General features: G+C 35.0%; 1 protein-coding gene across 5 annotated transcripts in view; it reads right to left on the bottom strand.

Annotated features, from left to right (window-relative positions):
* Positions 1-6,307: 6,307 nt before the first annotated feature.
* ZNF624 (zinc finger protein 624) overlaps positions 6,308-25,073 on the bottom strand; it is a 36,495-nt gene continuing 17,729 nt past the window's right edge. For 4 of the 5 annotated variants that reach the window (XM_070563506.1, XM_070563507.1, XM_008541521.2 and 1 more), the window contains 3 exons: positions 16,990-17,116; positions 16,149-16,244; positions 6,308-9,385 (listed from right to left, as the gene is read on the bottom strand). In XM_070563506.1, coding sequence (XP_070419607.1) covers positions 7,170-9,385; positions 16,149-16,244; positions 16,990-17,059 — 2,382 coding nt within the window. In that variant the 5' untranslated portion in view covers positions 17,060-17,116 and the 3' untranslated portion in view covers positions 6,308-7,169. Of the gene's footprint in view, positions 9,386-16,148; positions 16,245-16,989; positions 17,117-20,288; positions 20,372-25,073 lie in introns of those variants that run through there. The other variant, XM_070563509.1, reaches the window with a different exon arrangement.

Genomic DNA, 25,073 nt, shown 5'->3' with positions numbered 1-25,073 from the left:
ACATATGAATCGTAGCAATTTTGACTGCTAACTCCAACTTCTGGGTCATTTCTGGATTTGTTTCTATTGAGTGTTCTCTCTCTTTACTATCATTCAACTATTTTTCCATTTTGTGCATGTTGATTAAATTTTTATGTTTTTCTGGGCAATGTGGATGATAAACATAAATTGTAGAGGTTCTGAATGTTATTTTCCTCTAAAGACTGTTGTTTTATTCTGGCAGACAATTCAGTTATTAGTGGATCATCTAAATCTGGTCAAAGACTGGTTTTAGGTTTTATTAAGGTGTGTCTATTTTAGTTTTGTCTTTATCCCTTGGGCATAGCCCTCATTCTTATAGCATGGACTTACTCCTATGGTGTGGGCTTTTTGGGATCTCAATGCCCAGGGTGTTCATCAAAGTCTATTCTTCTGGCTGGGCCCAAATTGCATCATGTTTCATCACAGTGTACCCTCCAAAATCTTCACCCACTTTTCAGGCTCCCCAAAACTGCTCTCTGCCAGGCCTCTTGGAGTCTAACCTCTTACAGATGCAGCCCAGCAGTTGGCCATGGCCCACGGGCAATTTTTCACACGCATTTCTGAAGTGCCCTCTCGGTAGCTCCCCCTACTCTGTCACCATGCCTCTTAAATCCAAATTACAACCGCTGAACTTTGAGCTTTGATCTTTGCTTTCTCTCTCCAGTGAGATGCTGTTCCCTTTTGGGCTCCTACTCCCTGCACTGGTTTAAAAAGTGTTACCAGGTGAAAGCCTAGGAAAATGTGGGCCTCAACTAATATGCTTTCCTTTTACCAAAGATCACAAATCAAAGTGGTTGCCACACTGGGGGGTGTGGGAGTAGGGAGAGGCTGGTAAAAGGGTACAAATCTTCAGTTTTAAGATGAATAAGGTCTGGGGATCTAATGTATAATACAGTGACTATAGTTGATAACACTGTATTGTGTAATTGAAATTTGCTAAGAGAGTAGAACTTAAATATTCTCAGCAAAAAAAAAAAAAAAAAAATTAAATAAATATGTGAGGTGATGGATGAGTTGATTGTTTCCCCCATGTGTATGTATACCATTTCATCATGTTGTACCCTTTAAATATCTTATAGTTTTACTTGTCAATTATACCTCAACAAAGCTGAAAAACAAAGGATCACAACTCTGAATTAATTGTTGTCCCTTGCCTCCAGTTTTTTTTATTTTTTTTTTATTTTTTCCTTTTTCTCCCCAAAGCCCCCCGTACATAGTTGTATATTCTTCGTTGTGGGTCCTTCTAGTTGTGGCATGTGGGACGCTGCCTCAGCGTGGTCTGATGAGCAGTGCCATGTCCGCGCCCAGGATTCGAACCAACGAAACACTGGGCCGCCTGCAGCGGAGTGCGCGAACTTAACCACTCGGCCACGGGGCCAGCCCCCCTTGCCTCCAGTTTTTAAATAATATTTTGTCCAGGTGTTATTGTTGATGCCAGCTACTCCATTGTTGCCCGCACCGGAAATCCCTAGTTATATTTTTTCCAATATCTTATTGTGAAAAATCTCTAACATACATCCAAGCTGAAAGATTGGGGCTTTGGGGAGAAGAGGAAGAAAAGAAAAAAAAGAAAAAAAGTGAAAATGTCTATACAAAAACTTGTACATGAAAGTTCACAGTGGGTTTATTCATAATAGCCCCAAAGTGGGAAGAATCCAAATGTCCACCAATAGCTGAATGAATAAACTGTGATATATTAAAACAACGGAATGCCACTCATCAATAAAGGGAATGAAGCCCTGACACACACATGAATGAATCTCAAAACTTATGCTGAGTGAAAGAAGGTAGATACCGAACAGTATATACTATATAATTTCATTTATATGAAAATTTTCTGTATCTAGATTTTGGTGATGGTTACACAGGTCTGTAAACTTGCCAAAACTCAGCAAAATGTAAAGCTAAATTTGGCAAAACATATTATATGTAAATTATGTCTCATAAAGGTGATAGAAAAGTCTCTATTGGATGCAGCTAAATAGGAACTTATAGAGAAATTTAGATTGTTAAATATTAGCAAAAAAGAAACGGTGAAAATCAATTATCTAAGATTTCAAGAAGCTAGAAAAAGAACAGCAAGTCAAATTTAAATAAAGTAGAAAGAAGGAAATAGAAGAGCATGAATCAATGAAAAAAATTAGCTATATAATAATTGAGGGTTTTTACAAAAGATTAATAAAGTGTTAAACTCCTACAAAGCCTAATCAAGAAAACAGAGAGAGTACACAAATTACCAATACCAAAACTGAAAAGGGAACACCACCTTAGATCCTACAGATAATAAAAATATAAGCAGCAGATATTATGAATTATTTAAACCCAATGCTTAGATATTTCAATGAAAAGATGTGGACAAGTTAAAAAAATCTTACTGAAACTGACACAGAGATAGAATATCTCAATAGGCCTGTATCTATCAAAGTAATTGAATCTGTAATTTAAAAGTTTCCTACAAAGAAAACTCCTGGCTCAGATGGCTTTACTGTTGATTTTTACAGAAAACATTTATGGAAAAAATAATACCAATACCAATAATACCAATCTTACACAAACTCTTCGAGAGGGAGGAAAAAAAAAAAGTAATACATAAGACAATCTGGAGGTAGACATAAAATCCTGTATAAAAATGTAAAAATCTAATTCAACAATCTATTAAAAATATAATATATAATGACCAAGTGGAATCTATTCCAGGAATGCAAGGTTGCCTTAACATTCGAAAATCAATCCATATAGATAAACTTTGGGAACATCTTAGTAGGTGAAATGTCAGTCACAAAAGAACAAATGTTTCCATGAGGTACCTAAAACTAGTCAAATTCACAGAGACACAATGTAGGATGGTAGTTTCCAGAGGCTAAAAGGAGGGGGCAGTGAGTTTCAGCTTAGAAAGACTTTGAAGAGTTTTGGATATGGATAGTGGTGATGAGTGTCCAGCAATCTGAATGTACTTAACACCACTGAACTGTACACTTAAGAATGGTTAAAATGGTACATTTTGTTATGTGTATTTTACCACAATTTTTAAAATAAATTAATCCATATAATTCTACCACATTAACACAATGAGAAAAACCAAATGGTCATCTCTATAGTTGCAAAATACGTATTTGATGAAATTCAACACCTGTCCACAATAACAAATTTCAGCAAACCAGGATTTGAAAGGAACTTCCTTAATCTGATAGAGATGATCTACTAACAAATGTATACCTCATATCATACCTAATAGTAAAACGTTTAGGATTTTCCTTTAGATTCTGGGAAAAAGGCAAGGATGTCTACAATCACTACTTTTGGAGGTCCTAGCCAGTGCAATAAAGCAAGAAAAAAATGGCATCAATATTGGAAAGGGTGAAGTAAAAAAGATTTTACTTTACTGCAGGTGACATATTGTGTACACAGAAAGTCCAAAAGAAAGAACAAATTATTATAATTAACAACTGAATTTAGCAAAGTCTTATAGGATATAAGGTCAATTTTTAAAAAATAGGCTACATTTATAATAGTATATTATATATACTTAATATACTATCATATTATATATACTACTATATATATTATATATATTAGCAAAAGTCAGAAAATGAAATTTAAGATAATAGCACATAACATCAAAACATCAAGTACATTACCGAACAAATTGTTCAAAACTTCCATACTGAAAAAATACAAAAATTGCTGAAATGAAAAGATGTGTACAAATGAAAAGGTGTAGCATGCTCATAAATTGGATGTCTCAATATTGTTAGTGTCCATTCTTCCAAAATTAATCTATATTATTTGATGTAATGCTCATTAAAATTTCTACTTTTGGTGTGCAGTAATTGAAAAAAAATCATTCAAAAATGTACGAAAATACCAAATAAGGACCTAGAATTGTAGTGACAATTTTGAAAAAGAACAAAATTAGAACACATATACCACCACATAGCAAGACTCACTATAAATCTGTTTTCACTAAGAACATTTGCTGTTCAAAAGAACAATGGGAGAGAATAATCTAGAAATACGACCTCACATAATATGATCATATGACTTATCATAAGGGTACCACTGCAACTCAAGGGGGAGGGGAGAAAATGGTCTTTTCAGTAAATGATGTTAAATAAATTGTATATTTTTATGGAAAATATTAGTTTTGACCTCTACCCCACACCATACATAAAAATTAATTTCAGGTGGATTGTAGATCTATAGGTGAAAGGTAAAACAGTAGACACGCAGAAGAAAATGTAGGAAAATATCCTTATGACTTTGCGTTAGGGAAAGATTTCTTAAACCGGGCACCAAAAGCACTAATCGTAAAAGAAAAGATTGATGAATTATTCATTAAAGTTAAAGACTTATATTCATCAAAGGAAATCATGTAGAGAGTGAAAAGGCAAGTTGCAGATGGAGAGATGACACTTGTAATACATGCATCTAAAAACTACCTTGTATCCAGAATATATAAAGAATCCTACAAATGAACAGAGTTCTCAATTAAAAAATGAGCAAAAGTCTTGAACGGGCACTTCTCCAAAAAAGGATATTCAAAAAGCCAACAAGCACCTAAACGGGGACTCAACATCATTACCCACTACAGAAATGCAAATTAAACATTAAACCTATAATGAGATACCACTACACGCTGGAACCAAATTTTGGCACCTTACCACTCCATTGAAACTGCTCTGGTAAAGATGGCCTGTGTCATCTCCATCCCCTAACCCAATGGACACTTTTAAATTCTTATGTCATTTGAACCGGCTGACCATGCTCTTTTTGAAATGCTTGGCTCTAAGGCAGGGATAGGAGGCAGAGTTTAGGTGTGGTGAGGGTTAGGAGGTAAAAGGAGCTGACAATAGAGTTGGCGTCAAGTCATGTCAACTATTTGACAGCAGGGTTTCTGAAGGGTAGTATGTCAAAGTCTGATGTTCAAACTTTCCAATCAGAAAGTGGTACATTATATCCAAAGAAGATAAGCCTCTTGGTAATGGTTAATAAATTCCCCCTCCTAATATTCAACACTTATCCTAGCATTGTGGGAGGGGGTCTTTGATTTTCTTTCCTTAAATCTCTCCTGAAGCGTAGCTCATCATGTCATGTCTCATCCTTTTCGGATATCAGGCCACTGGTCTGTTAGGGCCTTCTGGTATTAGGGTCACAACCTCTGGACTCACATTTTGACTCCAAGACTCTTAGTATTCCCGAACTTTCAAGACTTCATTTATGGACTCGGGAGTCCTTGGCTGTTTCCCCTCTCTATACTCCATCATGCAGTGTCCTGTGAGGCTGTACACTGACCTTTCCACCACTGTGACTTCCTTTGGTGCCATGTTGAAAGTGGAACTTCTCTCTGAGGCTTGCAGTCTTCTGGTTTATAGACTAGACACAAGTTCCAGATATTCTTGGATATGTTTTTCATCTATCTGAAATTTCTATTGCCTTCTCCAAATGAAACTGAGAGGGTGAGGGGAGGAAGGTGCTGTGTAACTTCTTTGGAATCTGGGCAGCATCAGAACCAATTCCCATACTCTTAGCACCATGACCACTCCTCCCCAGCCAATGTATATCCAGTCCCTAGGGTAATTCCTGGTACATAATGAATATCTAATAAATGTACTCCACAAGAAAAATAGTTTTTCTTATTTATATAAATATTACACGCTCATTAGAAAGGAAACCTTAAAAATACAGAAGAGTCAAACAAAACCAAACACCAGATACTCAACAACTCTGAAACCATCTCATTAACGTTTTGGAGACCATCCCTGCATTCATGACTCTCAGAGGTTCACACAGTTTTACACCATACATGCTGCACTCACATTTGTCTATTTCCCCCCCTTATCTCCCTACCTTTCCTTTTCTCCCTCCCTTAAAGGCAACCAACAACCTAGTGTATATTCTTCTATACTTGTTTCCATGCTCATCTAATCATATATACACATATAAACACAAATGTGTATGATCATTAACAAAAATGACATCTTGTACATATACATCTCTGTCATAAAGCAATTACTTATTAAAAAATTCTGGAAATACCTTGAAGTCAACTAGTGTGGCTATAACTCATTTTAAAAATTACTCTCATGCTGTTCCATGGTATGGATATATCATAATTTATTCAACCATTCCCCTATTAATGGACATTCACTTTATCTCCAGTTGAGTTTCTTCTTTGCCTCTATAAACAATACTTCAACAAACATCCTTATTTATGTGTATTCTTATGTACTGATGCTGTTATTTCAGTGGGGCAGATTCCCAAAAGCGAGACTGCTGGGTCAAAGCATTTTTATTTTAAACTTTTATTTAAAAACTTTAAATATATATTGCTGGATTGCTGGTGGAAATATGTCGATATAACCTTTTTGTAAGAGTACATGGCTTCCCAAACCCCACTAGCAAAAGATCTCAATTATTTCCAACTCCATGAAGTAGAAGCAACATCTTATTTGTCATTTTAATTTGTCTTTCCCTGAGTACTATTTAGGCTCATAATATTTCCATAGGTTAATGGCCATTTGGAGTTGCTCTTATATGAATAGCTATCCAGTCCAGATGGATTAAAGACTTCAATGTAAAAAATAAAATTATCTGCATCTTAGATATAAGTTTAGGAGACTATGTACAACCTAGGCATTAAGGAGACCCTTTTAACTAAAGGGTAAATCAAGAATCTAAAAAGAAAAGATGTAAACATTTTACTATAGAAAATTAAAATATGTTGTGACTTCTTTATATAAAAAGTATAAAGACAAATGCTACATTAAGAAAAACATTTGCAACACACATGACAAAGGATTAATATCTCAAATACATAAAGAGCACCTCCAGATTTTTAAGAAATACAAACCAACAGAAAAATAGGCAAAAAAATACATGCAATGCATTGAAGATAATCTGTTAAATGAATAAAATATGCAATGTGGATGAAGCCTTTCATTTGTCCATTATTTTCTCTTAAATCACTTTTCTTGTAACTTCTAAGATTTAATATGACTAACTGCTTTTCCACATTCTTATGTTTATAAAGTGTCTCTTCAATGAGTATTTTCTGGTGAATGACTCCTGAAAGTTTTTGCACATTGATAAAGTATATAGTTTATAAGATTCTTCTTGCGGAGCTGACATCTGGATAAATGATTTATTCTCTATACTAATTGAGTTTCTCTCTGATGTATTCTTTGATGTACAGTAAGGCTTGAACTACTCCTAAAGGCTTTTCCACATTTATTACATTTATAGGGTTTTTCTCCAGTATGCATCCTCAGATGTACAGTAAAGTCTGAGTTAGTTCTGAAGGCTTTTCCACATTCCTCACATTTATAGGGCCTCTCCCCAGTATGAATTCTCTGATGTAGAGTTAGTTGCGATAGAGTAATACAACCTTTTCCACACTCCTTACAAGTATAGGGTTTTTCTCCAGTATGCGTTCTCCAATGCACTGTAAGGTATGAACCCCTCCTGAAGGCTTTTCCACAGACATCACATTTATAGGGTTTCTCTCCACTATGGATTTTCTGATGTTCTGTGACATGTACCATCTGGCTAAATGCTTTGCCACAGTCATTACATTTAAATGGTTTCTCTCCAGTGTGTGTTCTCTGATGGGTATTAAAGCCTGAGTTACTTGTGAAAACTTTCCCACATTCATTACATTTATAGGGTTTTTCTCCAGTATGCCTTCTTTGATGCACAGTAAGCTGTGATGTATTAGTGAAAGCTTTCTCACATTCATTACATTTATATGGTTTTTCTCCAGTATGGGTCCTTTGATGTACAATAAGGTATGACTTAGTCCTGAAGGATTTTCCACAATCATAGCATTTATAGGGTTTCACTCCAGTATGAATTTTCTGATGCTCCTTGAGATTTACCATTTTGGTAAATGCCCTTTCACAGTCAGTACATTTATATGGTTTCTCTCCAGTATGAATTCTCTGATGTACAGTTAAGTGTGATTTTATTCTGAAAGATTCCCCACATTCATTACATAGATAAGGCTTTTCTTCAGTATGAATTCGCTGATGTATAATTAGAGATGAAGAACGCATGAAGGCCTTTCCACATTCATTACATTTATAAGGTTTCTCTCCTGTATGCATTCTGTGGTGTACAGTAAGGCATGAATAATTAATGAATGCTTTCCCACATTCATTACATTTATAGGGTTTTTCTCCTGTATGAATTCTCTGATGTTCTGTGAAATTTGCTATACGATTGAATGCTTTCCCACATTCATTACATTCATAGGGTTTTTCCCCAGTATGAGTTCTTATATGCACAATAAGGCTTGAATTACTTCTATAGGCTTTTCCACATTCATTACATCTAAAGGGTTTCTCTCCAGTATGAATTCTCTGATGAACATTAAAAATTGTGGTATTCTTGAAAGATTTCCCACACTCGTTGCATTTATACGGTTTCTCTTCAGTATGGGTCTTCTGATGTACACTAAGATATGATTTATTCCGAAAGGCTTTTCCACAATCATTACATTTGTAGGGTTTCTCTCCATTGTGAGTTTCCTGATGTCTTGCAAGTTTTGATTTATCACTAAAAGCTTTCCCACATTCACTACATTTATAAGGCTTCTCTCCAGTTTGAATTCTCTGGTGTTGATTAAGGCGAGCACACTGGCTAAAAGATTTTCCACAGACATTGCATTGATAAGGTTTCTCCTTAGTATGAATTCTCTGATGTACCATAAGTGATGAAGAAGCAATGAAGGCCTTTCCACATTCATTACATTTATAGGGTTTTTCTCCAGAGTGAATTTTTTTATGTTGACTAAGATATGAAGGCTGGCTGAACATTTTCCCACATTCACTACATTCATAAGGTTTTTCTTTAGTGTGAGTTCTCTGATGTTGAATGAGTAATGACCTATAACGAAAGGCCTTTTCACATGTACTACATTTATAGGGTTTTTCTTTATTATTGTTTTTTTTCTCTAAAGTAACTTCTGAAGTAGGCCTTGTGGCTTTGTTGCCTTCTGTATCATTGCAAATTTTCTTCCCCAAATGGGTATCTGTAATCATATCTAAATTCTCTGTGAAATTCTCCTCATGGGTTTGGCATTTGCTGTTAGGCTCTTCTGTGATAACTGTTGGCTCTGAAAAAAGAATAGATATAAAGCCTCTCTGACCAGTGGGAGCTTTCTTGCGTGGAACTATTCTTTGACTCAGATGACTCTCCTGACTATTTTGCAATCTCAGTATTCTGTTATTCCATTTCCATAATCCTGCCATTTTGGAGTCCCACAGATCATTTTCTGTGAGTTTCTCTACTATGGTTTTCTGTGATAAATCTTCAGAAACATCCTCTGTTGTTACAGCATTCTTGGTTGCAGGTTTTGTTTCCAACTCTAGGGGGGAAAAAAGAGAAAAATCAAAAACCTATTTTCTAAGTTGGGGAGATCTCACTAAATAGGATAAAAAAATGGAAACTTGGGCTGATGATGAATATATGGTTTTAACTGCTTGCAAATTGGCCTTGTTTTCTAGGAAGGAGGAGGTAGGGTTAAGGGAGACTGGTTGAACAAAGAACCAAAGTAGTAAATTCAAGTAGTTTTCCTTCTATTAAAAAAAGTTCACTCATAGTAACCCTCCTAGAATCTAAGTTTCTCAAGTATTTCTTCCTGTTCTCACTCCCTTTAGAGTCAACTTTTTTAGAGAGCATTCTTCATAAGTTGTGACTACTTCCGTGCTTCCCATTTACTCCACAAACCAGACATTTGTCCCCAATCATACTTTCTCTCTCTTTGTTCTTTCTTTGTTCCCTAGCTTTTTTTATGTGTGAGGATTTTCTCAAATGTCCCTGTCTTAGTAGCTTGTTTAAGTATTTTTATGTACCCTTTTGTAGAACTTCTATGGACAAAGACACTGATTTTTCAGAAAGAGGCTGAACAACAAACCAGTCCAAATTAATATTTGTAGTTATTTATATTTCAAATAGTGATACTTATTATTTTCAAAGGTAGTTTTGCAACCTTTTTATGGGTCTTAAGAACATTCCTGACCATGTGTCAAAAATTCCCTTTAAAAAAGTTATACTGTGGTGTGGTGGTCTTACAACTTGTTTTCACATGCAATTTAATATTTTACTCTTTTTGTTTGTTTGTTTGTTTTTTTAAAGATTTTATTTTTTCCTTTTTCTCCCCAAAGCCCCCTGGTACATAGTTGTATATTTTTTGTTGTGGGTCCTTCTAGTTGTGGCATGTGGAATGCTGCCTCAGCATGGTTTGATGAGCAGTGTCATGTCCGCGCCCAGGATTCGAACCAACGAAACAGTGGGCTACCTGCAGCAGAGCGTGCGAACTTAACCGCTCGGCCACGGGGCCAGCCCCCTCTTTTTTTTTTTTGAGGAAGATTCACCCTGAGCTAACATCCATTGCCAATCCTCCTCTTTTTTTTTTTTTTTGGTGCTTGAGGAAGATTAGCCCTGAGCTAACATCTGTGTCAATCTTCCTCTACCCTGTATGTGGGATGCCTCCACAGCATGGCTGATGAGTGGAGTAGGTCCATACCTCGGATCAAAACCTGTGAACCCGGGCCACTGAAGTAGAGTACGTGGAACTTTAACCACTTGGCCACAGGGCTGGGCCCCTAATATTTTACTTTTCAAAACACTTTTATACTTCTTCTAAATTTCTAATTTATTTTCAGGTAATTATGTCCAAATGTTTAAAAAAACAACTGAAAAAACCTTTTGTGGATAGTAAAATGGTTTTATGACTTTAAAACTCAAGGTAAGTAGAACTTTCAATGGATTCACAGGGCTAGACAAAGATTCGAATTCAGGGCCACCAAAGAAGACAACCCTAGAACTCAAGGACTAAAACTTAGCTCATTTAAACGTCTAACTGAATTAAGGTGACTGAGAATTGTTAGAGCTCCTATCCTAGCAGACTACCAAAATCAAACACTAACCCTCTGCAGAAAAAGAATACATATCCAGAACCTCAAATTATTGTTATAGGTTTTCATATCAATGCCTGACAATGAAAAATGATAGGCGTACAAGGAGACAAAAGTCACATGAGAAAAAAATCAAGAGGAAAGAAAAAGATAAGAGAAACAGATTTGCAACGTATTCAGATAACTGAGGTCTCAGACATTAACTTCTAAAATAATCATGATTAGTATATTCAAGAGAATAAGGCAAGATTAACAATTTCACCAAATTATTGGAAAGTATAAAATAAGAATCAAGTGGTAATTCCAGAACTAGAAAATAAGAACTCAAAGGATAGGCTAAAAGCACAGAGAGACAGACAGAGAGAAAAGACAGAGAGTGGTAACAAAATGGAATAGGTTAGTAGAAAATATCCATATTGAAGTACAGAATGATGAAAAATCAAAAACATTATTTTAAAAAGCATAAGAGACATACAGGATAGACTGAAAAGGTCTATCATAGGTGTAAAAAGAGCCCTAGAAAGCTAGAAAGAGAAGCGAGAGAGAATGGGACAAAAACAAATTCAAAGAAATAATGTCCCCAAATTTTTCAAAATAGATGAAAAAGATCAAGTCACAAATTTTAGAAGCCAAAAGAATCCTGAGCAGAAGAAATATAAGGAAACTATACTAAGGCACATAGTAGTAAAACTGTTGAAAAGTAAAATCTTAAAAGCACCAGAGGAAAAAATTACAGATTCCCTTCAGAGAGTGACAATTAAATCAGAGGCTGCAAACTACAGCCACATCTGGTCCACAACATGTTTTTGTATGGCCAGCAAGATAAGAATGCTTTTTATATTTTTAAATGGTTGAAAAATATATTAAAAGAATAATATATTGCAACACATTAAAATCATATTACATTCAAATTTCAGTGTTCATAAATGAAGCTGTAGTGGAACACAACCATACTCTCTGGTTAACATATTGTCTATGAACGCTTTTGTGCTACAATAGTAGAATGGAGCAGTTGCAACAGAGACATTACAGCTCCACAAAGGCTTAAATATCCACTGTCTTGCTTTTTACAGAAAAAGTTTGCGGACTCCTGAATTAGACAGACGGTTGACTTCTCAACAGATTCTATGAAAGCAGAAAAGAATGGAATGATACCTTCAAAATGCTTAAAGAATATAACTGTCAACTTGGAATTCTAAACATACCAAAAATATTCTTCAAAAATGAAGATTAAATAAAGACAACTTTAGGTAAAAAAGAAAAATGGAGAGAATATGATCCCAGCAGATCTGAATGAAAGAAAATATTAAAGGGTATTCTTTAAGTAGAAGAAAAATAATCCTAGGACGAAGCTCAGAAATGAAGGAAAAAATGAAGAGAAAGAGAAGGTAAAAATATAGGTAATCCAAATGAATATCAACTGCATACAATATCAATAATGACGTCTTATGAGATTTGACATATATATAGAATTAAAATACATAACTTCAATAACATGTACTTGAGGTTAAATGGAATAAGTTGCTCTAAGATCCTCGTATTGTTTGGGAAGAAGGAAAATCTGTATTCGACTACTGAATCAAGGATGCATGCTTTAGTCCCAAAGTTAATCACTAAACAAAAAATTTAAAAATTTATAATTACCAAGTGATTAGAGGGGAAAACAGAAAAATAAAAGATGATAAATCTAAAAGAAGGCAAGAATGGGGAAAAAAGAATACAGAATAGGCAAGATACTTTCACAGTTAGATGGTGGACAAACATTATGTAATTGTATTGTGTACAAATGGACTAAATACAAACAAAAATCAAACAATATGCTACTTATAAGGCAAACACAAAATATAAGGATATATAAAAGATGACAGTGAGCAGATGAAAAAAGGGATACCATATAAACAATAACCAAAATAATGATGCCACAGTAATATTAATATCAGGCAAAACAACAAAAACCATTAAGAACAATAAAGAAGACATTTCCTAATGATAAAAGGTCCAATTTACCAGAAAGATATAACAGTTTTAACTTTGTATCTACCTAAGAACACAGAATCAAAATACATACAGCAAAAATGAAAAGAATTAAAATGACAGACAAATCTACAGTCATAGTGGGAGACTTTACAAAATCTTTCCCAATAACTGACAGAATAAGCTGACAATCAGTAAGTACACAGATTTTAGCAACACAATTAACAAACCTGACATATCTAGAATAGCACTCAATACCTACAGACTACATATTTTTCCAAGTGCACACAAAATACTTATAAAATCGGCCATGTTGTAAAGCAAATTTTAAGAAATTTGCAAAGACTGAAATCATACACAGTATGCTATCTGATCACATAGAATTTATGTTAACAAGATTACTAGAAAATCCCAATATGGAACAAAATTAAGAGAAATACTTCTAAGTAACCTGAGGGCCAAAGACATCACAATGGAAATTATCAAATACTTTGAACTCAATAATTATGAAGGTGCTACATTAAAAAAAATGTGTGGTACAGTCTTGATAGCTTCAAACACATTAGAAAAAAAAAAGAATGGCTGAAAACCAATGATATAAGTATCCAACTCAAGAAGTTAGAAAAGATCAGCAAATTAAACCTAAGAAGGTAAAAAATAATGAAATAGAAGAAAGTAAAGAAAGAAATCCAAATACACAATAGAAAAGATAAAAAGTTATTCTTTAAAAACCAAATAAGACTGATTAAAATAAAAGAGAGAAGACACAAAAAATTAATATCAGAAATGAAAAGGGAGATATCACTTCAGATCCATGTAGACATTTAAAAGATAAACAGGGGCCAGCTAGTGGCCTAGAGGTTAAGTTCTCCATGCTCCGCTTTGGTGGCCCAGGTTTGGTTCCTGGGTGTAGACCTACAGCACTCATCAGTGGCCATGCTGTGACGGCAACCCACATACAAAATAGAGGAAGACTGGCACAGACACACAGCACAGGGTGAATCTTCTTCAAGCAAAAAGAGGAAGATTGGCAACAGATGTTAGCTCAGGGCGAATCTTCCTCAGGAAAAAAAAAAAGATAAACAGAGGATAGTGTGCCAAAAAATTAAATTTTAGGTTAAATGGAACAATTCCTAGATAAATGTAATTTACTAAACTCAAACAAAAAGAAATAGGAAATATGAATAGTCCTATAACTACAAAAGGAATAGAAGCTGTAATTAAACACCTTCCACAATAAAAGCTTCAGGCCACATGGCTTTCCTGGTGAATTCTAGACACCCTAAAATATGTAACTTTCCCTGTCTCACGTCTCTTTCTTGTCTTCACTATAAGCTGATGGCTTTGATTCATATTTCACTGAGAATACAGAAGCTATCAGAATGCCTCAATCTTCTTGCCACCAGTTGACCCATATCTGCATCCATCTTCTCCATCTTTCCTAGTGTTACACAGAGGAGCTGGCCTCCTTGTCTATCAAAGGTAAATCCCTCCTTTTCCATTCTAGACTTTATCCCTTTTCACCTCCTCAGACGCTTTAGTTCTCCAGTGATCCCATCTTTGTCCTGCAACATCAATTTCTCCCTCTCCATTGGGGCATCATTCCTATCAGCACTCAAAAAGCCATAAAATCTCCCATCTCAAAAATAAAACATAAGAGTTTTTTTCTTGATTCCTTACTTTCCTCTAGCCACTGCCCCATTTCTCTTTCCCTCTTCATGGTGAGGGGAAACTCTTCTTTAAAGAGTCATCTAAAATTATCCCCAATGTCTACTTTTCACTCACTCTTTTAAAAATATAAAATATTTGATATATAAAAAGAATATATGTAACACATATGCAAGTTAGGAATGGCATCATCATAAAATGAAAACTCAAACGAACTAGAATCTATTTCTTTCTTTCCATTTCCACTATCATCCCCCTAATCAATTACTATTACCTCTTGCCTAGACTATTTTAACAACCTCTCAACTGATTACCTGCTTTATGCCCTTAAATTCAATTTCCATAAAGTGGGTTATTTCCTAAAAATTCTTGATTAAAATCTTTTGGTGCCTTCACACTCTGATTAAAATCCAAACCCCTTACTATTGTCTACAAAGCCTTGAACAGGCAGTCTCCTGTCTAACTCTCTAATCTTATTCTATACTAGCCTCCCTCTCACCTACGCTCAGTCACAGCCACTTCCTTTGATTTACAGAACACACTACATTATTTTCTGTATCAGGTCCTTTGCCTTGCTGTTTCCTTTGCCTGGAATGCTCCCCTTCTCCTCTTCCCTTGGTGGGCTTCTCTGGATCCTTCAAGTTTCAGCTCAACTGTCACCGTCTCAGAAGCCTTCCCTTACCACACTATCTGAAGGAGGCACCCTCAACCTCATCCCAGTCACTCTTTCATATCCCCTTGTTTAGCTCACAGCTAAGTTATTACAACCACTACTTTAGCTTGTGTTTGTTTATTTACTTGTTAATTATCTATTTCTCAAAATTTAATCTTCATGAGAGCAGGGACCTGGTACATCTTACTCACTGCCGTAGACCTCGTACCTAATCCAGTTCAGTCTACAGATGTTCACTAAATATTGATTAAATAAATAAATAGTGTTTTGATTCTCAACTGATTTCTTGTTTGTCTTCTCGATTAGTTAAGAACATGGAGGAAAGGAGGAGGGTTCCCCTAAAGTTTCAGCAGGCTCGCAGGTGAAGAAAGTTAAATAATGAGTCAATAGGTTTAGCTTAGAAGAATTCAGTGGTGACGCTTAAGAAAGCATTTTCAGGACAATTAATGAAGGAAGAGATATCAGAAAATGGTTAAACAAATGAGAAAAATTTAAAGTAACTGGAGAAGATAGAACTGAAAGGGATATTTTATGCATATTGGAATGAAGAAGGAAGGAAGGAGTAATTATGAAAATCATGTCCTGAAGAAAGCAAAGTAGGACGGGATGGGAACCAAAAGCAGAGGATGGAGAGAGGGGGAGAGGGAGCCAGAGGAAGCCCGAGGGAGAGGGAAAGGGAGGAGGAAGGCATGGAGGGAAGGAAGGAAGGAGGGAGGGAGAGAAGGTGGGAGGAAAGAAGGCAAGGAGATGCAGGGAGAGAAGAAGAGAGGGGGAGAATCTTTTCCTCTGAGATAGATTTGAGCAAAGCTATCCCCCAAAATATTTCAGATGTTCTGCTCCATCCATGACCTATTAATTTGAAATAAATCCCATCCTTCTGGTTCTTATTAACCCACCTGGATAGGGCGTTCTTGAAATTTCTCTCACTACCACCCATGGTCCTTTTCCGTCCTCCAAATGAGATATCATGTCTGGTTTGGAAACTGCAAGCCCTGTTTGGAGAAAAATGAATAGGATTTGACTGTGCCTATGAGCAGAAACTATTGCCAAACTCAGGCTCAGTTCTTAATATTCTGTGCAGAGTGGCTATTACAGGAAGTTTTAGAGATGTGCTTTCCAACACAGTCGCCAATAGCCACATGTGTCTATTTAAATTTGAATTTAAACTAGTTAGAATTACATAAAATTTAAAATTCAGTTCTTCAGTTGGGCTAGCCAGATTTCAAGTGCTCAACAGCCACAAGTGGCTGGTGCCTGCCATATTAGATACAGATACAGAACATTCCCATCACAGCAGAACATTCTACTGTACAGTGGTGTTACAGAGAATTACAAAGCTATCTCAAAGAAACTCAACACTATGATCTCAGGTTTGCTGTGGTATTAGATCACAGGAAAAAGTGAGTTTAGAAAGAAAATGAACGTATTTGTTCCTTTCTTTCTAGAGGCATGGATAACTTTCATTTATGGAAGTAACTAGAAAAAACTTTAGTTCTAAATCTGGGGGATTGTCAACAATCTCGAAGATTCCAATGGAATATGTATTTTTTACTCTAAAATGACAGACCATTTAGTTAAGAGCAAGGAATAGCACAACTCCCAACAATATGCCCCTAAGATTATGAGACTTTAATGCCTACACTCTGACCCAAAATTTAGTTAAGTACTTTATAGGCTCTACATCTTCAGAAAACCTGGTCAAATGGGCAGATACACGCACACAGAAGTTATCCTTACCCAGGGAGACAAGATTTCTATAATTCTCTAGCATCACATCCTTGTGCAGGTTCCTCTGTGTAGGGTCCATCAACCTCCACTCTTCCAATGTGAAGTCTATAGCCACATCTTTAAATGTCACTGATTCCTAAAATAAATGCATTGTGATCACCCAGGGACTATACAATTAGACCTATTAGGCAGAGTGATACATACAAAATGGGGGAAGAACACCAGAAATCAGAATCACCAAATGACTATGGAGTCAACCAGTTCAACCCTTCAAGGACATATGAATCTCTCCAGGGACAAGAACTTAAAACCACAGGAGGTTTTCAAAGTTTTAACTGATGCTAGGACTTTTTTCAGACTAATTCAAATGGCTTTCTGTAACTTCTCAATATTAGTCCTACTATATTACCTGGCATCAAACAGCATGGTTTCTTCCTTCCTTGGAAAGTCTTTAAAATTACTTGACAACAGCTAGTAGTTTCCACCCAAATCATCTTTTCTCCCTCAAAACCCTGCCTTATCTATAATATCAACTCCTTTACAGTTTCAATCTGTAAAATATAGCTTAACAGAAGATACAGTTTATCATTCAGATTGTAGATACGGAAAATTATAAGCTCTCTGAGAAAGAAAAATAAGAAATCATAGGACTCTGGGGAACTTCTTTGGTCAGGATATGAAATATACATGTGCTTGTATAAAAAATGGAAGAATGAACCATAGAATTTTTTTCAATGGTTACGTGGTGGAGGAAGGAGGAAATAAGAGTGCAGAGGATGGGAACGGAAGCTGGACTCCCTTGAATATTTTTTGTTTTGCGGATTTAACTTTTGAACCATGTAAATACTTTATAATATTATAAAAGAAAAATTAAACTTAAAAAAAACAATCTGTAAAAATTAAAAGTAAAATGAAACCAGCTGGTATCACATACATTCATCAGAGAGGAACTATTTTGAGTGACTTTAAAATACAGTAATTTTTCTGTATATTCTTTGTGACACATACCCTGAGGAGAAATAGGACTGCAAAAAACAAAAAGAACACATTTTCAGTAAAAAATCATATTGTTGGTGGTAGTGATGGAAATGCTATTTTGTAACTGTTGTGTGTGTAGTTTTGGATAAAGCAAATTAGTATATGGATGTCAATGACAGCTAATAAATTTGACATGGGAGAAAGAAGATATAAATGTAATATTGATGAGATTATATAAAAACTCCACACATCCAAATTTGAACTGGAAGTATCAGTATAAACTCATGCAGTATTTTATTTTTCAGGAAAAATCCCATATTTCCTAGCTTTGTCTACTGAAAAGGCCTAGAAACAATAACCGAGGAGGCAGCATTATGCAAGCCAGACTGTGGCCTCTAAATATTACTTCCCACTAAAATGAACCAGGGCTGAGAACTTTCTGTCATACCCAAAAGCAAGGAAGCTATCAAAGACTACTAGGATTATGTCTAAGACATAGGAGACAACTTGAAGAGCCTCCCACTGGCCAATTATGGGACAATTTGAGCATCAATAAGGATAACAATCACAACGGATTTCAAAAACATCTAATACACTTAAAATTGTGATTTCACAATAACTACTATTTTTGCAGGATGCCTGGAAACTGGTAAATAAAGAGAAAGAAGCAATCTTTTGTCCTTTTCCTATGCAAACGATATATATAGTTTGTATAGTAGTCAAATGTGATCAGAACGTCGATGAGGGGAGGTTTCTCTTTATGCAGGTACTCCAGCTAATACATGAAGAAGGAACAAAAGAATTAGAACATCACCATTTTGCAACCTCTAGTGAATTAAAGGATCATTGGTGGCTGCTAATTCACCATAGAAGCCTCACTTAGGCATTATGTACCTTCTGGTGGTATATACCAGAAATATGAAATACTACTGCTAAAAACATTTAAAAAAAATCAAAGTCTGAATCTGATCAAGCCTCTAGATCTAACTAACAATATAAAGGAAATATAGTGGACAAAGGAGCATGTTAAATAACCCCATGGCAATATTTGCAATCAGTAAAATCTATATTGTGTGAAATTCCAAATCAATGTTGTCCAATAGAAATATAATGTAAGTCACATACATAATTTAAAATTTTGTAGTAGCCACATTAAAAATAACAAGAAACAAGTGAAACTAGTTTTAATTATATCTTTTATTTAGCATAATATATACAAAATATTATAATTTCAATAAGCAGTCAATATAAAAATTGTTAAGAAATACTTTACATTAATTTTTGTACTAAGTCTTTGAAATAGGACAGGTATTTTAAATTTACAGTAGATCTCAATTTGGCCTAGTCATATTTCAGATGCTCAATAGCCACATGTGGCTAGTGCCTACTGTACTGGACAACACCCCTCTGAAGTACAAATTCCTTGGTTTCTTCAATAAATGATTACAAGGGGAAAAAACGAGGGACGAGAAACCTCTAGATTAAAAGTGACCTAAGAGACAATATTAACTAATTATAACGTAGGAATCAACTGGGAAAACAAATACCAACTCAATACTTGATAATATTAAGGCTTATTAATTTTTTAGCTGTAATAATGGTAATATACTTACTATTAAAAAATCTGTTATAGACACATAATTTCTGAAACATTTATAGATGAAATTATATAATGTCTTATATTTTCTTCAAAATAATTAGTGAAGGAGGGTAGTATTACAGATGAAATATGATTGTTCGTGGGTCGATAATTGTTGAAGATGGGCAATAGATTCAACAGGATTCATCAAACTACTCTGTCTACTTTGTATAAGCATAGTGCATATTATTTGTCAGGTACTCGTGTAAAGGCTTTTTATATGCAGTAATGACTGAAGCCTTACACTAAGGAAGGTCCTATTTACAGATAAGGAAAGCGAGGCATGGAGAGGTCAGGTGCTTTGCCTAAGTTCACAGAAGAGGCAAAATCTACATTCAAATCCAGGTAGTTTGGATCCAGAAGTCAAGCTCATAATCACCATACTCTATGATTTAGTAAACTCAGAGCCCTGATTAGCTGACTAACCAGGCAAAGGTCTCAAGTTAGATCAAATTTAGCTAAGATCTGCTCTATATCAGAAGAAACAGATTTCCTCTGGAGCGTTTTTCGGCCGTATAGGTATGTGTGCTTGTCAAATAGTTTAAACCTCTTTATTTGGACCTCAAAGTTTGTGAAACATGTTTTATATAATTCTGTTAATAATAAAACACGGCTAATGTGAGAGATAATGACAATTCATAAACTTTACTGTTAAACACTTCACACATAACTCAAATTATAATGAACTTACTGGGTTTGTTTTCTTTTTCCACCAAGAGCTAAGGCCCAGGAAACATCTAAGAAGGCCCTCAGCTTTCACTTGTGGCTTACCTTGAGGTTCTGTGCAAGCAAGAAGTGAAGGTTAAAGCAGAGTTGTAAACTTCCTGCCTAAGAGCACAAAGAATGCCCAACACATACAAAAGCCTTTTGGCAAATGCTGGAAGACTTCTTGGGTTAAGACATTTAAGGAAAACTATGTCCAATCATTAACCACTATGTTAACCACAGACTTCAGTGGCTGTATACAACAAAGAATACAAACTTTGCTGAATTAGTCCAGTAAAGTCACTAAATACACAAAGTAGCAGCAGCAGCAACAATAACAAACTGCAATAACCAACCCTAGAGTGGGAAGAATCTGATTTCCAGAGTTTCCACATTGTACTATTTAAAATATCAGGTTTTCAACAAAAAATTACCAGACATGCAAAGAAACAGGAAAGCACGGACCATAAACAGTAAAAAAAAAGCAGTCAATGGATGTTGTCCCCAAGGAAGCCAAGGGATTGTACTTACTAAATAAGATATTAAATCAGCTATTATAAATATGTTCAATGATCTAAAGAAAACCAGGTATAAAGAATTAAAGAAAATTAGGAGAATGACAGCTCATTAAATAGAAATTCTGGAGTTGAAAAATACAACAACCAAAATGAAAAATACACTAGAGGGATGACCCAGCTATCTCACTACTGGGTATCTACCCAAAGAACTTGAAGTCAACAATTCAAAGAGACTTATGCACCCCTATGTTCATTGCAGCATTACTCACTATAACCAAGAAGTGGAAGCAATCCAAGTGCCCATCAACTGACGATTGGATAAAGAAGATGTGGTATATATATACAATGGACTACTACTCAGCTGCAAAAAAAGAAAATCATCCCATTCACAACCAACGGATGAACCTTGAGGGCATCATGTTAAGTGAAATAAGCCAGACAGAGAAAGACAAACACCATATGATTTCACTCATATGTGGAATATAAACAAACTTACAGACAAAGAGAATAAATTAGTGGTTACTGGAGTGGGGGGTGAAGGGTGGGCACAAAGGGTGAAGGGGCATACTTATATGGTATATAACAGACAATAATGTACAACTGAAATCTCACTATGCTATAAACTATTATGACCACAATAAAAAAAAGAAAAGAAAAAGAAAAATACACCAGAGGGGTTCAGTGAAAGGAGATAGCAAATTGAACAGAGGTATGGTATGAAAGTTTGTGTTTCCCCAAAACCGGCATGTTGACATCCTAATGCCCCATGTGATGGTATTAGGAAGTGGGGCCTTTGGGAGGTGATTAAGTTATGAGGGAGAACCCTCATGAATGGAGTTAGTGCCTTATAAAAGAGGCTCCAGAGAGATCCCTAGCCCCTTCCGTCACGTGAGGATACAATGAGAAGTCTGTGACCCAGAAGAGAGTTCTCACCTGACCATGCTAGCACACTGTCTTGGACTTCCAGTCTCCAGAACTGTGAGAAATAAATTTCTGTTGTTTAAAAGCTACCCAGCCTACTGTATTTTGCTAAAGAAGCTCAAATGGACTAAGATAAGCAGGCAGAAAATTGAAGACAGATCAATTGAGATTATCCAGACTGAGGAACAGAAGCAAAGAAAGGATAAAATAATAGTATAGAGGAGGGGGAAGGGAATGGAGCTATATTTGAGCAAAGATTTATATACTATTAAAATTAAGTTGGCATTAATCTGAAATACATTGTTTTATGTCAAGATGTTAATTGTAATCCCTAGGGAAACAACTAAAGTAATAACTCAAAAAATATTGTGAAAGAAATAAGAAGGGTTAATCAAATGGGATATTAGAAAATATCTAACATACATAAAAATCAGTAAAGGAGGAAGAAACAAATGAAAAAAGATGTAAGGCATAGAGAAAACAAATAGCAAAATGGCAGATATAAATTCTACCTTATCAGTCATTAAGCTAAAAGTAAATAGACTGAACACTATAATCAAAATGAAGATATTGGCAGAAAGAAGTTTTCTTAAAATGATACAAATATATGCTGTGTACAGAAGACACTTTAAATTCAAAGACACAAATAGGTTGAATGTAAAAGGATGGAAAAATGTACTATGTGAACAGTACACAAAAGAGAGAGCAGTAATATTAATAATAGACAAAAATTGTTACTAGAAACAAAGAAAGATATTTTATAATGACAAAATGGTTAATGTATCAGCAAGACATAACAAATCTAAACATATATTCATCTAACAAAAGAACCTCAAAATACAGGAAGCAAGCTTTTACAGCATTGAAAACACAAAAAGACAATTCAACAATAACAGTTGGAGACTTCAATATCCCATTTTCAATAATGGGTAGAACAAGGCAGAAAATCAAGAAGGAAACAGAGGACTTGAAGAATACAATAAACTAGATCTAACAGACATCCATAGAACACTGAGACAGCCAATAACAGCAGAACACACATTCTTCCCAAGTGTACATGGAGTATTCTCTAGGACTGACTATATGTTAGGCCACAAAACAAGTACTAATAAATTTTAAAAGACTGAAATCATACTTTGTATGATTTCGGATCACAATGGAATGAAACTACAAATCAATAAGAAAGAAAACTAGAAAACTCACAAATACGTAGAAATTAAACCACCGACTCAAACAGCCAATGGATCAAAGAAGAAATCACAAGGGAATTTAAAAAATACTTTGAGACAAATGAAAATGAACCACTATAGATTAAAACTTGTGGGATACAGTGAAAACAGTGCTCAGAGGGAAATGTATACTTGTAAATGCCTATATCAAAATAAGATATCAAAAAAAGATATCAAATCAATAACCTAAATTTATACCCCAAGGAACTATTCTTCTTAAGGAAGAATGAACTACATTGTTTTTAAAAAGCAGAATAAAATAATAAATATTAGAACGGAAATAAACAAAAGAGAGAAGAGAAAAATAACAGAGAAAATCAACAAAAGCAAAAGTTGGTTCTTTGGAAAGATTACAAAAATGACAAACCCTTAGTTAGACTGACTAAGAAAAAACAGAGAAGACTCAAACTACTAAAATGAGTAATGAAAAAGAAGACATTACTACTGATCTTAAGAAATAAATGGATTATAAGGGAATACTATGAACAACTATATGCTAAGAAATTAGATAACCTAGAGGAAATGGACAGATTTCTAAGAAGACACAACTACCAAAACTGACTCAAGAAGACAGAAAATCTGAATAGATCTATAATAAGTAAACTTCCCACAAATAAAAGCCCAGCCTCAAATAGCTTCACTGGTGAATTCTACCAAACATTTTAAGAAGAATTAATGCCGATCTTTCACTAACCCTTCCAAAAAATAGAAGGGAATTCCCAACTCCTTCTATGAGGCCAGTATTACCAAAACTAGACAAAGTGTCACAAGAACCCTATAGATCCCTATCTCTTATAAATATGGACATAAAATCCTCTACAAAATACCAGCAAACTGAGTCTAGCAACAAATAAAACATAATATACACTACAGCGAAATGAGATTTATCCCAGGAATACAAAGTTGATTTAATACATCAAAATCAATCACTACCATATTAATAGGATAAAGAACAAAACCCACTCAATCATCTTAATAGACTCATAAAAAGTATCCAACAAAATTCAAGAAACTAGAAATAGAAGCAAACTTTATCAAGATGAAAAAGACCATCTATGAAAACCCAAATCATACTTAATGGTGAATGGCTATATGTATTCCCCCTGAGATTACAAACAAGACAAAGATGTCCTCTCTCCTCACTTCTGTTCAATACTGTACTGTGAATTTTAGCAAGGGAAATTATATAAGAAAGAAATCTATAAGGTATCCAGATCAGAAATGAAGAAATAAATATCTGTTTGCAAAAAACATAATTTCTGTTTACAGACCACATTATCTTGCATATAGAAAACCCTAAAGAATCTAGACACAAACACATGCAAAAAAACCTATTAGAACTAAATAAACTAGTTCAGCAAGATTCAGGGTACAAGATCAATATACGTAACTCAATTATTTCTATACACTAGCAACAAACATTCCAAAAATAAACTAAGAAAAAGGGGCCAGCCCCATGGCCAAGTGGTTAAGTTCGCATGCTCTGCTTCAGCGGCCGGGGGTTTCACTGGTTCAGATCCTGGGCACGGACATGGCACCACTCATCAGGACATACTGAGGCGGCGTCCCACATAGCACAACCACAGGCACTCACAACTAGAATATACGACTATGTACTGGGGGGCTTTGGGGAGAAGAAGAATAAAAAAAGAAGAATGGCAACAGTTGTTACCTCAGGTGCCAATCTTTAAAAAAAAAAAAGAAAAAAATCCATTTAAAATAGCAAAAAACATAAAACACTTAGGAAGGAATTACCCAAAGATGTATGAGACCTGTACACTGAAAACTATAAAACATCACTGAAAGAAAATGAAGAATACCTAAATAAACAGGAAGACATCCCATATTCTTTCTATTGGAAAACTTCATACCGTTAAGATAGCAATACTCCTCATATTGACCAAGAGATTCAACACAAGCCCTGTGAAAATTCCATCTGCCTTTTCTGGGTAGGAATAGAAATGTTAAAAAATATTATTAAAATATTGGTTTTACTCAGTTTAAAAATTAAACAAAGCTAAATTCAGTACTTATGAACAGGATGCAGAATTTAAGGAAGAGCCAGACTGAAGATTAATCTTTTGCCAAGGAACCCCTCTGTCA

The sequence above is a fragment of the Equus przewalskii genome, chromosome 10 (assembly GCF_037783145.1).
Source record: "Equus przewalskii isolate Varuska chromosome 10, EquPr2, whole genome shotgun sequence".
NCBI lineage: Eukaryota > Metazoa > Chordata > Mammalia > Perissodactyla > Equidae > Equus > Equus przewalskii.
The sequence above is the reverse complement of the archived record's forward strand: the minus strand, read 5'-3'. Positions and strand labels throughout refer to the sequence as shown.